General features: G+C 38.2%; 1 protein-coding gene across 3 annotated transcripts in view; it reads right to left on the bottom strand.

Annotated features, from left to right (window-relative positions):
- Nucleotides 1–22,726, bottom strand: part of ATAD2 (ATPase family AAA domain containing 2) — a 94,860-nt gene that overhangs the window by 11,909 nt on the left and 60,225 nt on the right. For 2 of the 3 annotated variants that reach the window (XM_060195474.1, XM_060195467.1), the window contains exons 14-23: nt 21,947–22,106; nt 19,986–20,076; nt 19,016–19,324; nt 18,242–18,374; nt 17,733–17,919; nt 15,840–16,025; nt 10,292–10,427; nt 8,833–9,029; nt 7,963–8,122; nt 92–214 (exon numbers count right to left, since the gene is read on the bottom strand). In XM_060195474.1, coding sequence (XP_060051457.1) covers nt 92–214; nt 7,963–8,122; nt 8,833–9,029; nt 10,292–10,427; nt 15,840–16,025; nt 17,733–17,919; nt 18,242–18,374; nt 19,016–19,324; nt 19,986–20,076; nt 21,947–22,106 — 1,682 coding nt within the window. The remainder of the gene's footprint in view (nt 1–91; nt 215–7,962; nt 8,123–8,832; nt 9,030–10,291; nt 10,428–15,839; nt 16,026–17,732; nt 17,920–18,241; nt 18,375–19,015; nt 19,325–19,985; nt 20,077–21,946; nt 22,107–22,726) is intronic. The other variant, XM_060195481.1, reaches the window with a different exon arrangement.

Raw genomic sequence — 22,726 nt, 5'->3', positions numbered from 1 at the left:
TTTTTAGATTTCAAGATTACATGAAGGGTACGTTTAAAGACTGCTACACTATATTAGAAACACTTACTCCCAAAGACAAATCACTCCCTACCTCTCTTCTTTCTAGATTCCTGAATTTCTTCACAAAGCTGCTCAAAGTCTTCATCGAGTTCCTCTTTAATTATAGCATATGCAGTGTCTCTTAAAGCACAGGCCCTGTGCCTAATAAGACGATCTAAGGAATGAATAGAGAAAATAATTTAACATCTTCTTTAGTAATTTACAAATAGGAACTCAACATATTTGGCTAACACTTTAACCGCTACAATTCCTTGTTAACTTTTACTACTTTCATTTTAGTGCTTAAACTAATTTCTGGACATTTGAGTCAATAAGCTGGACTAACCCTAAGGAATTTTATGGCTATAGCTCTACAGGCTATTTTAAATATGGGGGTGGGAGGGTAATAAAACAATTAGTAGCAAGACTAAACAATATTCACTGAGTAGTGACTATGGTATGTAAATCAATTATGGAAAATGCTACTGTAATAACAGAATGGTAATGACACACAGAATGCAGGGGAAAGCCTAAACTCAAAATGCAAACATTATGAACTAAAGCATGTATATGTAGAGGCAAGGAAAGGAACAAGGCAACCCAATACTGCTCAAATGGCTGATTCAGTCCCACTCAGTAGCTGGTAATATTCACATCAAGGCTACAATCAACAGCCAGCAATAGCCGAGATACCAAAGGGAATATTGCAGAGGGCTTCTAACTCTGTATGTGTAACTGAGGAAAGCCAGTGCAGTTTGTACACCACCTGAAGGGTGGTGGTTAGATAAGTACTGCCTGGGAACTTGTTAGAAAGCTTGTAGACAGGGCTTGGCAATCTCTATCTTTGAAAATTCTTTAAAAGATTTTGATGCTTATTCAAGTTTAAACACTACTAATCTACAGAAATCTTTAAAGCTCTATCTATTAGTGAGAAAGAGAAAGAAAGACAGAACTACAGCATTGCTCTGACATCTGTTTCTGGGGACTGAACTTGTGAACTCATGTTTGCTAAGTGAATGTTCTAACCACCGCACCACCTCCCAGGTCAATAGACATTTTAGCTTGTCCCAATGGAAAGTGAAGCAGCAATCAGTGCAGCATGACTGAAATAAGTAAGAAGAAGGGGCCAGAGGGTGGCACACCTGGTTGATCACACATGTTACAATGCACAAGGACTCAGTTTGAGCCCCTGGTCCCCAGCTGCAGAGGGAAAGCTTTACAAGTGGTGAAACAGGGCTGCAAGTGTCTCTCTGTCCCCCCCCCCCTTCAATTCTGGCTATCTCTATCAAATAAAAAAATGAGTAAGAAAAAGTCCTCAAATGAAAATGCTTCTGGGGGGGTGGTGGTAAGCATATTGGTTATGCAAAAAGACTCTCATGCCTGAAGCTCCAAGGTCCCAGGTCAGGTTTAAGCTCCTGCACCTTAAACCAGAGCTGAATAAGTGCTCTGGTGAGAGAGAGAGAGAGAGAGAGAGAGAGAGAGAGAGAGAGAGAGAATGAGAATGTTCCCTTCTTTCTATAAGGGGTGATGACCCCAGTTTGGCAGTTTGGCAGACTATTTCTCACTTCTTACCTCCAGAACTGAACTAAAGAGAAAAGCACCAAGGGAATGTGGGATACAGCTGGGAGAAGAAAAACACATACATTGCTAGTAGATTACCATGCTGAGAAATCTAATTATAAGCACTAATTATCTCCTCTCCTCTCCTCTCCCGGATCAACTAGGAATACCAAAGGAGACCACCTAGGACTGAAACAAGACAGGACTAGAACGACTACAGGAACCCACCAAATCACCAGTGAGTGCAAACACACGTGGCTGATGACAGAGAGGAGCCTAGGGAGAGACTAAGTGGCTGGTAACAGGCGGTTTACCAGTTGAGACACCACCTCCAGTCCTTTCCACCAACAAGGGGACAGCTGAAGGGAGAAGAAGACTCCCCAGAGACTCACCAAGTGCAACTCTGAATCTCCATTGCTACTGCCCTCAGAATCTGGAGCAGTGGCAGGGAGGGACACCTGGGGACACAGATCTAACCAGGAAACTCAGGAGAAGACCTATACCTCCGTGGCACAGCTGTGGGGCTGTGAATGTCTCTTTGCATAACCACTGGACTATCTCTGCCACACCCTGCCTTATCTCTAGGTCAGGATTCAGTGATTAAGCTAAGAAGCCTACTTATAGTTTAGAAGCCCTCAGGCTCCCATAGCCTACAGAGAAGAAGAAGAAGAAGAAAAAAAAAAGAGGCTTTTAAATCACTGAGCTCCAACTCAGGGATTAAAAGACTATTGAAACAACTGTTAACTTCCATTACTGTGAACCCTTTAATTACCTTACTTAGACACAAGTTAATCCAGGAAATAGTGATCAGTAATTTGAAAAGTACTAAGAGAGGTAAAACTCATGATATAATATATAAAATGGGTAAACCAACAAGAAGAAATATTGGAGAAACTAACCAGGACAACAGTTCAGCTAAAAGTCCCCCAAAGGGTGAAGCACAAAATAACGAGTTCAACATCCAAACACTAGCTAAGGAAATAATCACAGGAGTGAGTAAAGAGTTTGAAAGAATTGTAGTCAGAAATACAGGAACAACAAATGAGACTCTGGAAGAAAACACTATCTCAAGGTTATTAGAGAGCAGAAAGCTGAAATCGCGGAGCTAAGAAGACAACTAGCTGAACAAGCTAAAACAGTATCAGAACAGGGAAACAAAATAGATGAACTCCAGAAAACAGTAGAGGGCAGAGGGAATAGAATCAATGAGGCTGAAGACAGAATTAGCAAGATCGAGGACAAATTAGAGACAACTAAAAATGAAGTAAGAGATCTCAAAAAGAGATTAAGAGATGCTGAAAACAACAACAGAGACCTATGGGATGACTTCAAAAGAAACAATATACGCATTATTGGCTTACCAGAGGAAGAAAGAGAGGGAGAGGAAGAAAGCATTCTTCAGGCCATAATAACTGAAAACTTCTCTAGTCTAAATAACATCAGACATAAAGATTCAAGAAGCCCAGAGGGTCTCAAGCAGAATTAACCCAGACTTAAAAGGAATAAGGATAAAGAAAGGATCCTGAAGGCTGCAAGAGAAAAACAGTCACCTACAGAGGAAAACCCATAATATTAGCAGCAGACTTCTCTACACAAACACTACAGTCCAGAAGAGAATGGCAAGATATCTATCGAGTTCTCAATGAGAAAGGCTTTCAACCAAGAATACTATATCCTGCTAGACTGTCATTCAGACTAGAGGGAGGCATCAAAACCTTCTCAGACAAGCAACAGTTGAAGGAATCAACTATCACCAAGCCTGCCCTGAAAGAAGTTTTGAAAGGTCAGACCATCATAAATAGGACATATATCAGAACACTCTAAAACTCTACAAGAATGGCATTAAAATATCTTCAATCTTTGATATCAATAAATGTCAATGCCCTGAATTCACCTATTAAAAGACACAGAGTAGGAAGATGGATCAGAAAATACAACTCAACAATATGCTGTCTACAGGAAACCCACCTAACTCAACAAGACAAAGACTTAAAGTGAAAGAATGGAAAACTATCATACAAGCTAATGGCCCACAAAAAAGGGCAGGAACAGCTATTCTCATATCTGACATGATAGACTTTAAAATAAGATTTAAAAAAGATAGGAATGGACACTACTTAATGCTCAGAGGATCAGTCAATCAAGAGGACTGACTTAACAATCATTAACATCTATGCACCCAATGAGAAGGCATCTAAATACATCAAACGTCTATTGAAAGAGCTACAGCAATAGCAACACAGTCATAGTCGGGGACTTCAACACCCCACTCTCTCAAATTGACAGATCATCCAGGCAGAAAATCAATAAAGACATAAGGGAGCTAAATGAAGAGATAGATAAACTAGAACTACTGGACATTTTCAGAGTCATTCATCCCAAGAAACTGGAATACACATTTTACTCAAGTCCACATGGGTCATTCTCAAGGACAGACCATATGTTAGGCCACAAAGACAGCATCAGCCTATTCAAGAGCACTGAAATCATCCCAAGCATCTTCTCAGACCACAGTGGAATTAAACTAACACTTATCAACAAAAGATTAGTAATAGTCCCAAAATGTGGAAGCTCAAGAGTACACTCCTTAACAACTTCTGCGTCAAACAGGAAATCAAGGAAGAAATCAAAACGTTTCGAGATTTCAATGAAAATGAAGACACAAGCTATCAAAATACGTGGGACACAGCTAAGGCAGTACTGAGAGGGAAGTTCATAGCTATACAAGCACACATTAGGAAAAAGAAAAAGCACAAATAAACAGCTTGATTGCACAACTTAAAGACCTAGAAGAAGAAGAACAAAGGAATCCTAAAGCAACCAGAAGGACAGAAATCACTAAAGTTAGAGCAGAAATAAATAACACTGAGAATAAGAAAACCATACAAAAGATCATCGAAAGTAAATGTTGGTTCTTCGAAAAAGTGAACAAAATCGACAAACCTTTAGCCAGACTCACAAAAAAAAGGGGAGATCCAAATAAATCGGATAGTGAATGGAAGAGGAGATATCACAACAGACACCACAGAAATTCAACATATCATGCGAGGCTTCTACGAACAATTATATGCCATCAAGCAGGAGAACCTGGAAGAAATGGACGATTTCCTAGATACCTACCAACTTCCAAAACTAAGTAAAGAGGAAGTGGATAACATGAACAGGTCCATCACAGCTAATGAAATTGAAATAGTTATCAAAAATCTCCCCAAAAATAAAAGTCCTGGACCAGATGGTTTTACAAATGAATTCTACAAAACCTTCAAAGAAGAACTAATACCTCTACTTTTAAAAGTCTTCCAGAAGATTGAAGACACTGGAATACTCCCTGCCAGCTTCTATGAAGCCAACATCACTATGATACCAAAAGCAGACAGGGACACAACCAAAAAAGAAAACTACAGACCAATATCTCTGATGAACATAGATGCTAAAATACTGAACAAAATTTTAGCCAACCGGATACAGCAGTATATCAAAAAGACTGTTCATCATGACCAAGTGGGGTTTATCCCAGGCATGCAAGGTTGGTTTAATATACGTAAGTCAATCAATGTGATCCACCACATCAACAAAAGCAAGACCAAAAACCACATGGTCATATCAATAGATGCAGAGAAAGCCTTTGACAAAATACAACATCCCTTTATGATCAAAACACTACAAAAAATGGGAATAGATGGAAAATTCCTGAAGATAGTGGAGTCTATATATAGCAAACCTATAGCCAACATCATACTCAATGGTGAAAAACTGGAAGCATTTCCCCTCAGATCAGGTACTAGACAGGGCTGCCCACTATCACCATTACTATTCAACATAGTGTTGGAAGTTCTTGCCATAGCAATCAGGCAGGAGCAAGGAATTAAAGGGATACAGATTGGAAGAGAAGAAGTCAAACTCTCCCTATGTGCAGATGATATGATGGTATACACAGAAAAACCTAAGGAATCCAGCAAGAAGCTTTTAGAAATCATCAGGCAATACAGTAAGGTGTCAGGCTACAAAATTAACATTCAAAAGTCAGTGGCATTCCTCTATGCAAACACTAAGTTAGAAGAAATTGAAATCCAGAAATCAGTTCCTTTTACTATAGCAACTAAAACAATAAAATATCTAGGAGTAAACCTAACCAAAGAAGTGAAAGACTTGTATACTGAAAATTATGAGTCACTACTCAAGGAAATTGAAAAAGACACAAAGAAGTGGAAAGATATTCCATGTTCATGGGCTGGAAGAATTAACATCATCAAAAGGAATATACTACCCAGAGCCATCTACAAACTTAATGCTATCCCCATCAAGATCCCAACCACATTTTTTTAGGAGAATAAAACAAATGCTACAAATGTTTATCTGGAACCAGAAAAGCCCTAGAATTGCCAAAACGATCTTGAGAAAAAAGAACAGAACTGGAGGCATCACACTCCCAGATCTCAAATTGTATTATAGGGATATTGTCATCAAAACTGCTTGGTACTGGAACATGAACAGACACACTGACCAGTGGAATAGAATTGAGAGCCCAGAAGTGAGCCCCCACACCTATGGACACCTCATCTTTGACAAAGGGGCTCAGACTATTAAATGGGGAAACCAGAGTCTCTTCAACAAATGGTGTTGGAAACAATGGGTTGAAACATGCAGAAGAATGAAACTGAACCACTGTATTTCACCAAATACAAAAGTAAATTCCAAGTGGATCAAGGACTTGGTTGTTAGAACACAAACTATCAGATACTTAGAAGAAAATATTGGCAGAACTCTTTTCCACATACATTTTAAAGACATCTTCAATGAAATGAATCCAATTACAAAGAAGACTAAGGCAAGTATAAACCTATGGGACTACATCAAATTAAAAGCTTCTTCACAGCAAAAGAAACAACTACCCAAACCAAGAGACCCCTCACAGAATGGGAGAAGATCTTTATATGCCATACATCAGACAAGAGGTTAATAACCAACATATATAAAGAGCTTGCCAAACTCAACAACAAAATAACAAATAACCCCATCCAAAAATGGGGGGAGGACATGGACAGAATATTCACCACAGAAGAGATCCAAAAGGCCAAGAAACACATGAAAAAATGCTCCAAGTCTCTGATTGTCAGAGAAATGCAAATAAAGACAACAATGAGATACCACTTCACTCCTGTGAGAACATCATACATCAGAAAAGGTAACAGCAAGAAATGCAGTAGAGATTATGGGGACAAAGGAACCCTCCTACACTGCTGGTGGGAATGTCAATTGGTCCAGCCTCTGTGGAGAACAGTCTGGAGAACTCTCAGAAGGCTAGAAATGGACCTACCCTATGAGCCTGCAATTCCTCTCCTGGGGATGTATCCTAAGGAATCCAACATATCCATCCAAAAAGATCTGTGTACACATATGTTCTTAGCAGCACAATTTGAAATAGCCAAAACCTGGAAGCAACCCAGGTGTCCAACAACAGATGAGTGGCTGAGCAAGTTGTGGGATATATATACACAATGGAATACTACTCAGCTGTGAAAAATGGTGACTTCACTGTTTTCAGCCGATCTTGGATGGACCTTGAAAAAATCATGTTGAGTGAAATAAGTCAGAAACAGAAGGATGAATATGGGATGATCTCACTCTCAGGCAGAAGTTGAAAAACAAGATCAGAAAAGAAAACACAAGTGGAACCTGAAATGGAATTGGCGTATGGCATGAAAGTAAAAGAAAATACACGTCCAAGAAGGATTCAGAGGACCTAGTGGGGGTTGTATTGTAATATGGGAAACCGGGGAATGTTATGCATGTACAAACCATTGTACTTACTGTTGAATGTAAAACATTAATTCCCCAACAAAAAAAAAAAGAAAAAAAACCAATAATAAATAAAATTTAAAAAGCACTAATAATTTAAAAACAAAGACAACATACTGTAAGAGAGCCGACTAAAAGTAAAGTTCAAAACTTTTTTTCTTCAGAAAAAACGAGTGCTCACTTCAGACCTATTTTACTGTAGCAACTGTCTTTTTTTTCCCACCTTGAGAAAAATGCATAGATATGATAAAGCTGATATGTAATTTTGTTTCTTACTAGGGGACATATGTGATTATTAATAAACACAAGACTTAGACTTTTGCATTCAAATCCTACCTCTGCCACTTCCTGGCATTAATAGCTAGTGTCTTTTTTTTTTTTTTTTTTTAACTTTTCTAAACTTAATTTTCCTAAACTGTAAAATGACAGCAAAGTTTCTGAAAGGATGAAATGGAAGTTTACATTTACATGTGAATGTAAAATGCCTACAATATGCCACCTAGTATAAAACCAAAGCTCAGATTATTAGTAGCTCCTGCTGAGAACAAATCCACTAAAGCTCACCTCCAGGGTCTCTATCTGGATTGTACTCTAAGGCATTGCTACAGATCAGATCAATGTCACTGAGATAGTCCTTTACTGTCAGGTATTTGTGGAGGTCGATTTTACTTATCACAGATGAAAGGTCCATTGGTTGTTTTATTACAGTCACATAATCAGGAACCTGAAATTCAAGAAAATGACTAAGTCATTAAATTAACACTGCATACAAAAAATAGCTGCATCAAGTTTCTCTGCTAGGCATAAAGGGGGAGAGAGAGGTACCTAAGAGAATATGTCAATATGAAGCTTTTCAACCCATTTCAAACTAATTTTTAAGCATTTATTCCTATTTCTAGGCACTCAAGCCCCTAAACACGCTATGTTATTTTGCCATTCAAATGCCACCCATCCTTCAAAGTCATCTTAAAAGTCCTTTTGTTCCCTAACTCACTCTACTTGTGTGTATCACAATGCCACGTGCATTAGGGCACCCTCAAATTGCTCCTAGGATGTTGGGACAAATAAATTGCCTATACTCTTCAGGGAAGAGTGCTAGTTACAGTTACTTAAGTCCTCTATGATCAGATTACTCAGTACATCTCCAATTAAGAAAACAAGTTCAGAGTACAAAAAGAGAAACACAAAAACCTATTCAATATTCACATATTGGGGCCTGGTGGTGGTGCACCCAGGTTCAAAACCCTGGTCCCTACTTGGAGGGGGAAGCTTTGCGAGTAGTGAAGTAGTGCTGTAGGTGTCTCTCTATCTCCTCCTACCCTCTTATCTTCTGGCTGTCTCTATCCAATAAATAAAGGTAATAAAAAATAAATTTAAAAACCCTCTCAATTATTATTTCTTAGAATACGTTGGATACAAAGATTAAATTAATACCTCATCAAGGTCAACGGGTTTAGTAAATACTCTGAATCTCTTGTCAATAGCAAGCCGATGTGTAACATTTCTTAGGAAAATCCTCAGTTCTCTAAATGTATCTTCTTCTTGTTCTTCAAGTTTTTTCACTTCCTCTGCTGTCAACGGTCTTGGTTCAGGTGGTGGTGCTACTGGGAGGACCTCCAAGGCCTGCAAAACTTCACATGAATAAAGCATATCAATAGGGACGACAAATGACTTAATGCCAGGCTATCTGCCTTATATCTAGGGGTTATCCTTCTGTTTGTCAGGAGTCATAGAATTCAAAATACTAAAAAGCTATTCTAATCTCTACTCTTCCAACCCCTCTATCAGGTACTGGTTACTTACAATTTAGAATTTGAATACTTAAAACATTCTGTTCCACTTAAAATCACTTATGAAGTTACTGAAGCTACAAAATGCATTACTTCTACAATAAGGCTATTTAAAATTATTTTTAAAAACTGGATTCTAGTTAATTTTTTGAATTGATGACAAATCATATTTATCAAATGAAATGAATGTTTAAGTCTGCTTTAAGATGCAATGAGCATTCAAGATAAACAAAGGAATAAACTGGTAATCTAACCAAGAGAGAAAGAGACAATGATACCATGTCAAACTAGTAGTATGAAAAATCCAATGGCTCATGTAAGTAGAACATTAATTTTGTCTAGATACATTAGGGAAGGAAAAAATAAGTCACTAGAAAGATAAGTAGTTCCTTAGAGATGGTGACAGAACAATTACTGATATAATACAAGTGTGGATAAAAATCATGAAAAAAGAAAACCTTCATATGGTTTTCCTTTTTTAAATTTTTATTTGATAGAACAGAGAGAATTGAGAGGGTAGAGGGAAATATAAACGAAGAGACAGACACCTGCAGCCCTGCTTCACTGCTAGTGAAGCACCCCCACCCATGCAGATGAGGACCCAGGGCCTGAATCAAGGTACCAGTGCAGGGTAACATGTATGCTCAACCATTGCCTGGTCCTTATCTTATCTGGTTTTAAAGATAAGTCCTTTGTAGGGAAAGAGATGAGGCAATGGGGAGGATAAAAATGCTAAAAGTAGACTGGCAGGATAGAATGGAGCTGTATTGTGAAAGACCTTATATGCTTCAGAGATTCATCCTATTTTACTAAGCAGCATAGATTTCTAAGGATTAGAGCTAACTAAGGCCTCAAATCTGCACAAATGACAATTGATTTTTCCATTTCCTCTAAATGATTATTCAGGGTTATTTTAGAGCTGTGTCTGCACTATGAATCCAGCACTCTTGGTGACCTTTTTTCCCCCTTTCCCTTTTACTATATAGGAGAAATTCAGAGGGGAAGACGAGATAGATACCCCAAGTCTTTGTACAAGTAACACATGCTCTCAATTGGGTATACCACCACCTGGCCCCTATTACTGACTTTTGATATGAACCAACCTGCTTTCTTTTTTGATATAGGAGGCTTAGCAGCTTGATTTAAAATTAAATCTTCAAAAAATTTTGTCCGTTCTTCTTTACCAGGTAACTGAACATTAAAAATTTCCCCATAGTCATGGATAAATAATTCTTGTACCTTGAAAGAAAATTCATGCATCAAACAATATATAATCAGTTACCCGGGGCAACAGAAATCACTCTATTTTAAGATCAATCTCAGACACTGCACATGCCAGAAGGATGCTCTTTCTTATAAATCTTTAATAAAACATTTAAAAGTAAAATAAAAATAATGAGACTGTCTTTAAAATTCAACACTATAAACTATATATAATTCCAGTTTAAATCACTAACTCATGGTATGTTTTAATATTTGGTGGGTCCCCTTTATTGTTTAAAAAGTTTTCTCTTGGAAATTTAAGCACTTTTTTCTTCAACACTGGATTTTAGAATTTACTTTTTTATTTGAACTTTTTGCCTCCTTCCTGGAAGTACCTGTATTCTTTGCTACAAGTTTTCTCAGGCGTATTTAAATTCAATTTGCTACCAAATTCTCAAGTGAATCAGTATGTGTCAGTTACAAAGCAGAACATTCTTTTAAAAAAAATCTTAAAAAATTTTTTAATTATTTTTTATTTTCCCTTTTGTTGCCCTTGTTTTTCCGTTGTAGTTATTGTTGTTGATGTCGTCATTGTTGGATAGGACAGAGAGAAATGGAGAGAGGAGGGTAAGGCAGAGAGGGGGAGAAAAAGATATACACCTGCAAGACCTGCTTCACCACCTATGAATCGACTCCCCTGCAGGTGGGGAGCTGGGGGCTCAAACCAAGATCTTACCGCCGGTCCTTGCACTTCATGCCTTGTGTGCTTAACCTGCTGTGCTACCACCTGACCCCCAGAACATACTTTTTATACTTCCTTCTCTTTCACTATATCTTGCTTGCTATTTCAAGTTCAAATGGAGGCAATTTCCAAATTCCTTAAAAAATTTCTATCATAATTTTGTAACAAGTTCTAATGTTTTCTTCTTCCTATTTTTACATAATATTTGTACAAAAAAAGGGAAAAAAACTGCCAACGAGGACTAATTCTTTAGTAACTAAACTCCAATTAGGAGTTTTTGGGCAATAGCTTTTTAGATATTGTATGTAAAAAAAAAAAAAAAAAAAAAAAAACACCTTTATTTTGTCTTCTCATTCAAATGCTAACTTTGCTCAGAAAAAAATTTTTTTTTAAAGATTAGGTATCTTTTTAAAATTTTTGTATTATCTTTATTTATTGGATAGAGACAGCCAGAAATCAAGAGAGATGGGGATGGTAGAGAAGGAGAGAGACAGAGAGACACTGCAATAGCGTTTCACCACTTGCGAAGTTTTCCCCCTGCAGGTGGGGACTGGGGGCTTGAACCTGGGTCCCTGCACACTGTAACATGTGCGCTCAACCAGGAATACCACCACCCGGCTCCAGAAAAAAAATCTTAAGTTCAAAATTATATTGCTTCCAAGTTTTGAAACGATCTCCTTAGTAGTCTCTCTGCCAACGAGAGGGTAAAAGCAATTAGATTACTTGTCCTTTTTAGTAAATTTTTCTCTTATAATATTTGTATTTTGGTATTCTGAACTTTTAACTAGATAGTGCTGTCAAGTACACATTACAGTGTGCAAGGACCCAAGTTCAAGCCCCTGGTCCCCACCTGCAGGCAGAAAGCTTCATAAGTGGTGAAGCAGTGGTGCAGGTCTCGGTCTCAATCTCTCTCTCTCTCTTCTCCCCTTCTTCTCAATCTCTGGGTGGCTTTATCCAATAAATAAATAAATTAGACAATTCAATACTGGCCTCATGATCACCTACCATGCTGACTCACTTTTCTATTCCTTTTCAGCATCATCAAATTTTTAATTTTGGGAGAAATCTTATTTCACTTATAATATCTCCAAAGGAATAGTTTCACAACTGTCAGTAACAAACGAATATGATTATTCATAGAACTGACCCTCTTCAAATGCTTATTTATAAATTTATCTTTGCCATTGAAATCTGACTGTCCTTAGATACCTTTTTAAGTTTACTCTGGTTTCTATTCCAATGATTATCTAAGAAGCTGGCCAGTAGAGAATCTGTTTGTAATTTGTATTCTCGACTTTGTAGGTTTGCCACTGCTGTTCTTAGCAATCACATGTTAAGTTACCCACTCTTACTAGCTCAAAGTGAGTATAAACAACGCTACTAACTGATACTTCGCATTGCCAGTAATAAAGTTAGTCTAAAGTTACCCAAAAGCTTTTTCAACCAGCACAGATCTAGTGTTTGGAGCCACTTCAAAGCTGTCCTCTCATCTGGCACATGGGATACTAGGAATTGAACGCAGGCATTCAAGTTTGCAAGTCCTGTACTCTGCCACTTTCTGGATTGTGGTTGCCCTCATAATAACATTTTCCCCCACTTTTTTTCCCACACTGCTTTGTGGTAGGACTCACCAGTGCTCACTTACATGGATACTTTGCTTGTTGATGACTTTAGTTTGATATGGACAAATTTTAATGTAGCTAATAATGTATTTCTCATTTATTATCAATATTGTATATAAAGAATCACTGAATTAATAAAGACTACACAAAGTTTGCAGTAGAATGTATAATGTCCTAATTGGATACATTTCTTTGCATCTATATGAACAAGATTACTTATTTTTAAAATATTTATTTATTCCCTTTTGTTGCCCTTGTTATTTTATTGTTGTAGTTATTATTGTTGTTACTGATGTCGTCATTGTTGGATAGGACAGACAGAAACGGAGAGAGGAAGGAAAGACAGAGAGGGGCGAGAAAGACACCTGCAGACCTGCTTCACGAGCTGTGAAGCGACTTCCCTGCAGGTGGGGAGCCAGGGGCTTGAACCAGGATCCTTACACTGGTCCTTGTGCTTGCACCACATGCGCTTCACCTGCTGCAGCTACCTCCAGACTCCCACAAGATTATTTAATAGGAAACAATTTCTAGTCCTTTGCCAATTCCACACTTCTATACATTAATGTTATTGAGATACCTTTCCAAGTTCACAATTACATGCTTAGAAAACATTTTTCAGAGAAAACAGAAGACCTCTCCTTAAAGGAGTTGGGCAGTAGTGCAGTGGGTTAAGCGCAGGTGGTGCAAAGTTCAAGGACCAGAGTAAGGACCCAGGTTTGAGGCCCCGGCTCCCCAAATGCAGGGGAGTTGCTTCACAAGCGGTGAAGCAGGTCTGCAGGTGTCTATCTCTCCCCCTATCTGTCTTACTCTCCTCTCTCCATTCCTGTCCTATCCAACAATGATGATATCAACAACAACAACATTAACTACAACAATAAAACAAGGGAAATAAAAGGGAATAAATAAAAACCTAAAAAAAATTTTAAAAATGTATTTTAAGTTTAGAGAAATCAACCCTGATTAAACTGTTCTTTTTGTTGAAAAGAAGCCTACAGGGTTGGGGAGTTAGCTACCATAATGATTATGCAAAAAGATTTTCATGGGAGCTGGCAGTAGTGCAACAAATTAAGAGCACATGGCGTGAAGTGCAGTGAAGCAGGTCTGCAAAGTGTCTGTCTTTCTGCACCTCTCTCAATTTCTCTGTCTTATCCAACAATAGCAATAACAGCAAAATACAATAATGACAACAACAAATGAAAAAATGGCATCTAGAAGCAGTGGATTCGTAGTGTAGGCACTGAGCTCCAGTGAACCCTGGATGCAAAAAAAAAAAAAAATTTTTTTTCATGTCTGAGACACCAAGGTTCTAGGTTCAATCCCTAGCACTCGAATAAGCCAGTGCTGAGCAGTGCTTTCGTAAAAAGAAAACACAAACAGAAAACCTCTACAAAATGCTTATGTACTCCAGGAACGAAAAGGTGGGGGGAAAATCCCCAACTTAATGGACTTTACACTAATTAGGAGAGAGATTCAAACAAACTAATAATATGATATGCCTTGATTAAAAATAAGACACGGGGCTGGGTGGGTGGTGGTGCAATGGGTTAAGCGCACTTAGTACTAAGCACAATGATCAGCATAAAGATCCCGGTTCAAGACCCTGGCTCCCGACCTGCAGGGGGGTCGCTTCACAAGCGGTGAAGCAGGTCTGCAGGTGTCTTTTTATTAACATTATTATTTATTTTCCCTTTTGTTGCCCTTGCTGTTTTACTGTTGTAGTTATTATTGTTGTTGATATCATCGTTGTTGGATAGGACAGAGAGAAATGGAGAGAGCTGGGGAAGACAGAGAGGGAAAAAGGGAGACACCTACAGACCTGCATCACCACCTGTGAAGCAACTCTCCTGCAGGTGGGGAGCTAGGGCTCGAACTGCAATCCTTACTCTGATCTTTGCACTTTGCTCCATGTGTGCTTAACCTGCTGCGCTACTGACCGACACCCAGGTGTCTATCTTTCTCTCCCCATCTTCCCCTCCTTGCTCCATTTCTCTGATCTACCCAACAACAATGATATCAATGACAAGAATAGTAATAACCACAACAATGATAAAGCAACAAAGGCAATAAAAGGAGGAAAAAAATAGCCTCCAGGAGCAGTGGATTTGTGATGCAGGCACTGAGCCCTAGCAATAACCCTGGAGGCAAAAAAAAAAAATTAGTTAAGCAAAATTATGGGCAAGAAGACAGGATATACAAAATCAAGGCAAAATAATCCATATTTTTATATAGACATGTATAAAAATACACAAATTGGGCTAGGAAGATAGCATAATGGCTATGCAATAGATTTTCAGGTCTGAGGCTCCAAGGTCCCAGGTTTAATCCTCAACGCTACCATATGCCAGAGCTGAGTAATACTCTGGTCTCTCTCATTAAAAAAATTTTTATTACCTTTATTTATTTACTGGATAGAGACTATCAGAAATTCAGAAGGAAGGAGATAGAGACAGAGACACCTGAAGCCCTACTTTACCACTTGCAAAGCTTTCCCTCTGCAGGCAGGAGACAGGGGACTCAAACTTGGGTCCTTGTTCATTATAACATGTGCGCTTAACCAGGTGCACAACCACCTGGCCCCCTCATTAAAATAATTTTAAAAATAAGTAAGTTGTAAAACTGCAAAACATGCAGAATATTGTTTCTAACAAAAATATGAGTTTTGTAACAGAAATCTGAGTATAATGTTATCTTACCATACATTTAGTACATATACACGTACCACCCTGCCTAACAAAAACATATACTAAATAGTTATTAGTGATACGACTGTTAGGAAATTTTTTATCTTTTTTATTGATTTCTAGTGTTTTTATGTTGTGCCAGGGAATGAAGTCAGGATGTTGTTCAGGTGCAATGCTGCTTATTGATTAAGCTCTCTAAAGTGACTTCTATTCCACATTTTGAATGAGAAAGACCAAAGTACCACAACCACCCTCATCTCCCATCTCCTTTGGTGATCTCACGGGACTGAACCAGGCCTCTCTTTAATGATAAGGCATGTGTTCTACCTACTGAGTGACCTTTTTGGGTCTATCACTTGGAATTGCTAAATATAGCCCCCCCACAAACACACACACAAATTACCTCTTCTGGCAGAACAGAATGGGGTTTGTCAGAAGTTGCAAGTAGTAAAACTGGAGCGAATGAAGGAATATTCTGTAGTAATGTGGTAAATGTGGCTTTGAGGGTTGGTCCAATTATTTCCCACCACAAGTGGATATAAGGAATGTACACGATACTAGGTGCTGTTCTCTTGGCTTCACGAATCAGCTAATAGAGACAAAAATAAAAATTACATTCAGTAACTGAGTCAGCAAATCAGTAATTCCAATTCTACTAGACTGGAACAATGTTTAACTTTCTTGATTTTTTTTTTTTTTTTAACCAGAGCACTGCTTGGTTCTGGTTTATGGTGGTGTGGGGGGACCTGGGACTTTGGAGCCTCAGGCATGGGAACCTCTTTGCATAACTATTATGTTATCTACCCCCAAGAACAATGTTTAACTTTCCAATTAACATGTAAAACTCTCGGGAGTCGGGCTGTAGCACAGCGGGTTAAGCGCAGTTGGCGCAAAGCACAAGAACCGCCATAAGGATCCCGGTTTGAGCCCTGGCTCCCCACCTGCAGGGGAGTTGCTTCACAAGTGGTGAAACAGGTCTGCAGGTGTCTTTCTCTCCCCCTCTCTGTCTTCCCCTTTCTCTCTCCATTTCTCTCTGTCCTATCCGACAACAATAATAACTACAACAGTAAAACAAAAAGGGCAACAAAAGGGAATAAATAACATGTAAAACTCTCAACATTTTAAAATACTTATTTTTAGGAAAATATAATTACTTTAAATAGCTAGAAAACAACTCAAGAAACTTCAAAGACATTTTATGTTGTGGTAACTAAGGTTAAATATGAATATAAAACATGTCTATGTTGTTGAAAAGATGGCTTAGCAGGCAGAGTACATGCCCTACCATGAGTAAGGCCCTGAGTTTAACCCCCGGTACCACAGGAAAAACCATGAACAGCACCAAGGAATTCAGTACAGAGGTGCTTTAGTAGCTCTCTCTCTCAAGACATAAAATCAAGACTACGCAATGGGCTGGGGGATATGCAGTAGTGGTAGCACACAAGACTCGCATGCAAGAAGTCCTGGATTTGATTTACTAACAGCCAGAGTTGAGTAGTTCTTTGTCAAAACAGAAAAGAAAGTAACAAAACAAACTGAGCCAGGGAGGTTTTGTATGTGTGAGATACTGGGTTCACTTCATAATCTTGCATTAAAAACAAAAAACGGGGGGGCCAGGCAGTGGTGCACCAGGTTAAGTGCACACATTACAGTGTGCAAGGATCCGGGTTCAAGCCCTTGGTCCCCACCTGCAGGAGGAAAGCTTCACGATTGGTGAAGCAGGTCTGCAGGTGTCTCTCTACCACTCTACTTCCCCCTTCCCTCACGATTTTCCCTCTGTCTCTATTCAAAATAAATAAATATTAAAAAATTTTTTAAAAACCATAAACATAGCAAAAAACAAAGAGAAAAATGTTTGGGTATATACCACACAGTATTTTAAGTACTTTTACTCACTTAATTCTTATTTATCATCACTGTCTTCATTTTGGAAATAAGGAAAGCAAAACAAAGAGGCAGAAACTTACGAAAATTATTTTATCAGGTAGAGACAAAGAAATTTGAGAGGGGAGGAGAGAGAGGGAGAGATACAGAGACATTTGCAACACTGTTTCACCTCTTGTGAGGCTTCCTCCTACAGGTGGGCACATGTAGCAGGTGTACTTGACTTTCTAAAGTAAAAAATATTAAGTAGTAAAAATGGAATTAAAACCCACACTCTTTAATAAAAAATTATACACAGTTCAAAGCTAGTTCATACAGCTAAAGATAGAAATCAAAAAGATCAGAGGGAAAAAGCACAGAAAGAATGAGACAATGCTAGATGTTCTCTCTTTGTCTTACAACAATAAATTACCTGAGCACATGTTTCTTCAGGAGATGTAGTACTGACTCCAAAAAGAACAGGAATGTCTAATGTATATACTGTAAATTTTTCTAAAGCATGGATGACAGCTGGTGCTAGATGAGAACCTTGCCCAAATCCTGGTTCTCCCACTATCAATATTCTTGGTCGAAAAGACAGAGGTTGATAACAAGCATTTCTGAAACAAATAATCAATAAGCTATGTTTTACAGGAAGCAAAAGCTGAGATGATTATTCCAAATAAGTAATTATGAACCTTCACTATATTGTTAAATAGACATAGCAACATGATTCACATGGTTTTTTGGAAATAATAAGACCTTACAGAGTACTCAGTAATCCTTTACAGTGTGATTTCAATTACAGTTCTAAGTGTAATAACAAAACAAAAAAAAAAAATCCCAGTTTTAATAAGAAAAGAGACAAATTGATATCTTTCATTTTTTTTTTTTTACCTTATTAGTTTCAGGGAATTCACGCACCACAATAGGGCAACATACCTATTCAAATGAAGAAAATTTAAATTCTCTTTTGTTTTATTAAGACATTTCTGAGATAGTCCATTTTCATATACTGATGGGGTATCATCATCACTGTACGTCAAATCACTTTCTAGCAGAGGACAAGGGATATCTAGTAAAAAAAAAATGCATACTAGTTATTTTTCTGAATTGCAAATGGAATCTTTATGTAATGCGTGGCTAGAAAACCAGTGTAGTTCAATAAAAAGAAATTAAAGAGTCAAAACTACTTTTATAGATAGGAACGACACATAAATACATTCCATATTTAGGTCAAATTAAAGGCATGCTGTGAATTTTTGTCAACTATCAAGGAAAGACTTGACCAAATTGCTTTGAAAAAGATTTATTTATTTATTTATTTGCCTCTAGGGTTATTGCTGGGGCTTGGTGCCTGTACTACGAATCCACTGGCCTGGAGGCTATTTTTTTCCATTTTGTTGCCCTGCTTGTCTTATCGTTGTATTGGTTAGTATTGTTGTTGTTATTGATGTCATTGTTGTTGGATAAGACAGAGGGAAATGGAGAGGGGATGGGAAGGCAGACGGGGAGAGAATGACACCAGCAGACCTGCTTTACCTCTTGTGAAGTGACCCCTCTGCAGGTGGGGAGCCAGGGGCTCGAACTGGGATCCTTATCCTGGTCCTTAAGGCTTTGGGCCATGTGCGCTTTACCTGCTGCGCTACCGCCCTATCCCCTCAAGAAGTTCTTTATAAATGCCACTGATTAGTTCTGGGCAACCAAGCCTCATACCTGAGTCTTTATTTCCTTTGCTTTCTGCATGAGGAAACACTCTCCTCAGCGCCTCCAAGATCTTCTCAACAGTGCTTTCTAGGAGTGGTTTCACAATGGTGGACAGTGCCTGTCCAGGTGAAGTCACGGCTCTTTGGGAGGCTGGGATCATTTTCTGCATAGCTACCTCAAAATCCTTAGCTGAGATATTAATTGAAGAGAGATCCAACTGTAGTTTCTCACTGGTGGTATAGATCTGTGGGTAGCGTCGACGCAGAGCACATAAAGCTGCCTCAGAACAAATTGACTTGATATCTGCACCACAGTATCCTGGTCAAGGCAACCAAAAACTTGTTTTCAACTGGAGCATCACCTGATTAGAATTACAATGACTAAAAGATTTAATTAAAGTCAGCCCAGCAATAGGAGAACATTTGTGAGTTAAAATTAAAGTCTTCATTTACCAAGCAGACTTACATGGTGGTAATAATCACCATAATAAATGAACAGACTTTGAGTGAAATATACTAAGATCAGACAAACTAGGTTCAAGTTCTATTTTCATTTAGTAGATAAGTGATTACTGGAGAATCACTTGTTATTTATTCATCTTCAAAATGGGGATGTTATCTATTTCATAGGACTGACTGATGTGAGAATTACTTGAAATACGCACAATTAACAAAGATGGCTAGAAAAGTGTGAACAGTGAAAGATACAGCCATCATCAGTTTTGCTTTCTCTATATATATTTTTTCATTTGATAGGACAGAAAGAAATCAAGAGGGGCAGGGAAAGTAGGGAGAGAGAAAGACACCTGCAGACCTGCTTCATGCTGAAGAAGGAAGCAGGAGTCTTTGCTCTTCCCCCCACAAGTGGGGAGTGGGGACCGGAACTCTGGTCCTTGCACATGGTAATGTGTGCATTCAACTAGGTACACCACAGCCTGGGCCCCCTACCGTGTAGCTTAACTATTTAAAGCAATGTTTACCAACACAGTTTTCTGCTAGTTCTTCTAGAAATAAGTCCAGTGGTTTAGGGTTCCAATCCCTTGTATGAATCTTGAGGATTTCTTTTCGAGCCTATACATAAAAACAATTTAATTTTTAAAATATATTTATATTATTGAAGTGCTATTCAGATTAGAATTTCAATTTAAAACACTCTTTGGTAGCATGTCTACCTTGTCAGATGTGCAGCCCAGTATGAGTCCCAGGAAAAACACATAGGAATATAAGTAATATTTTATCAGTGTTATAGCATCTCTTTCCCTGTCCCTGTCAAGCTATCTCTATCTGAAAAACTCAGCCTATAGTGACGAAATAAACAAATAAACAAGCAAGCAAAACAACATTCTGGATTATCTAAAATTTTTATAGATATCAATAGCTAACATATACAGGAAAAACAAAGCAATAAAAATAAGGGGGAAAGATGTATTTTTAAGAACACCAGAAACAGACACTAAACATTTGTAGCATCAAATCCTAGTCATCATAAATATAAAAGATTCAAGAACTACAAGTAACTCATTTTGGTAATATTGAAAACTTTTTAATACTACTGACAGTTCCATCCATATTTTCTTGATTCTCAAGAGATTTAAAGGCTTTAAAATGCTCTGCAAGATTATACAGTGGCATAAAAAACCAAGACAAAAAAGGAAAACAAAACAAAACAAAAAAACAACCCCTAATACTAAAAAAATGGTTAAAAATTGACATGGGCAAGGTAGAGATAGTGGTTATGCGGTAAGACTCTCCTCATGCCTGAGGCTTCAAAGTTCCAAGTTAAACCTCCCTCACCACCATAAGCCAGAGCTGAGCAGTGCTTTAGTAAAACAAACAAAGAACAACAACAAAAAAAACCAAGTCTTCAGCAGGGAAGCAATTACAAAAGGCAGACCTTCCACCTTCTGCACCCCATAATGACCCTGGGTCCATACTCCCAGAGGGATAAAGAACAGGAAAGCTATCAAGGGAGGGGATGGAATATGGAGTTCTGGTTGTGGGAACTGTGTGGAGTTGTACCCTTCTTATCCTATGGTGTTTGTCAGTGTTTTCTTTTTATAAATAAAAATTTTTTTAAAAAAATCACTTATTAGACTGTGCTTGAAGCAAAATGAGGCTATAAGATAAATGCCAAAGGTTTCCAATTAAAGTTATTTTTATCAAAGCATTAATTAACTAAAAAATCATTTCCCTCAGAGAGAGCTAATTAAAAAAATTTTTTTGATGAGATACAGCCTGTAAGTCTTTACTCTTCTCTCAAGCTATTATCTGATTGATATTTAAAGAAAAATAAGCTATTTAAGTTCTTTTCTTTAAATAATGCCTCCCTAAACACACACACACACACACACACACACACACACACACACACACACACACACACACACACACACACACACACACACACACAGATATTAATCACAAGACTTTTCTTTAGCACATATAAAACTCAATCTTGGCTGGGGACACAGCATAAGTTATACAAAAAGTTCTCATGCCTGAAGCTCTGAGGCTCTAGGTTTAATTCCCAGCCCCACTATAAGCCAGAGCTGAGCAGTGCTCTGGTCTGTGTCTCTGTCTACCTCTACTCCCCCGCTTTGAAACAAACTAAATAAAATATTTTTAAAAATAAATGGGGCCAAGTGATGGTGCACCTGGTTGAGCACATGTTATAGTATGAAAGGACCTGGGTTTGAGCCCTTGGCCCCCATCTGCTGGGGGAAAGCTTCATGAGTGGTGAAGTAGGGCTGCAGGTGTCTCTCTCCCTCTCTATCACCCCTTCCCCCTCAATTTCTGGCTGTCTCTATCCAAATAAATAAATAAAAGATAATTTAAAAATAAATAAATGAATAAACTCAATCTTCAAATTCTACTGTATCAAGATTTGTTAATGACAAAGACAGCCTATTTTTCCAAAACTGTAATGATGCTGTGTTCTTACATCTTTGTCAGGGAGACTGAACAGAAATTCTCTGTCAAAGCGACCAGGCCTTCGTAATGCAGGATCAATAGAATCCAGCCTGTTAGTTGCACCAATGACCACGATTTCTCCTCTGCTATCCAATCCATCCATAAGGGCCAGCAGTGTGGAAACAATAGAACTAAATTTAAAAATAACAGAAAAGATTAATCAATGCTAAATGTTTTTTTTTGTTAAGATTCTACATGTTAAACGTGAGCTTTTTTTCAGAGCATCCCAGTACCTCCAGTGGATAAATAACAGCTTCACCATGTGAAGCACACGAGAACACAATAAACAGCAACTAGAGATGCCCATGGGTTGTGGGGCAGTGCTGTGGATTCTCTCCTCCCTATCTTTCTCCCCACTTCATAAAGAATGAAAATACTGGGTAGGGGAGACAGCATAATGGTTATGCAAAAAGACTCTCATGTCTAGGGGTCCAAAGTCCTGGGTTCAATCCCCTGTACCAACATATGCCAGAGCTAGGCAGTGCTCTGGTTAAAAAAAAAAAAAAAAAAGAAAAGAAAGAAAGGAAATACTGGCCTGGAAAGACTGCTCAATGGTGTTATTACATGTGCAATGTCCTGAGTTCATTCCCCAGCACTTCATTAAAACAAAACTAGCTGAACACAATACAGTAAGTGGCATGCTCAACTGCAATCATACAGTATTTAAAATAATACAAATGGAGCCTGTGATCTATTTCATAAATAATTTTGAGTTTTCAAGCAAGAATAAAAAATTAATACAATACTGAGG

The sequence above is a fragment of the Erinaceus europaeus genome, chromosome 1 (genome assembly GCF_950295315.1).
Source record: "Erinaceus europaeus chromosome 1, mEriEur2.1, whole genome shotgun sequence".
Lineage (NCBI taxonomy): Eukaryota > Metazoa > Chordata > Mammalia > Eulipotyphla > Erinaceidae > Erinaceus > Erinaceus europaeus.
This window is presented reverse-complemented; position numbering and strand designations above follow the sequence as displayed.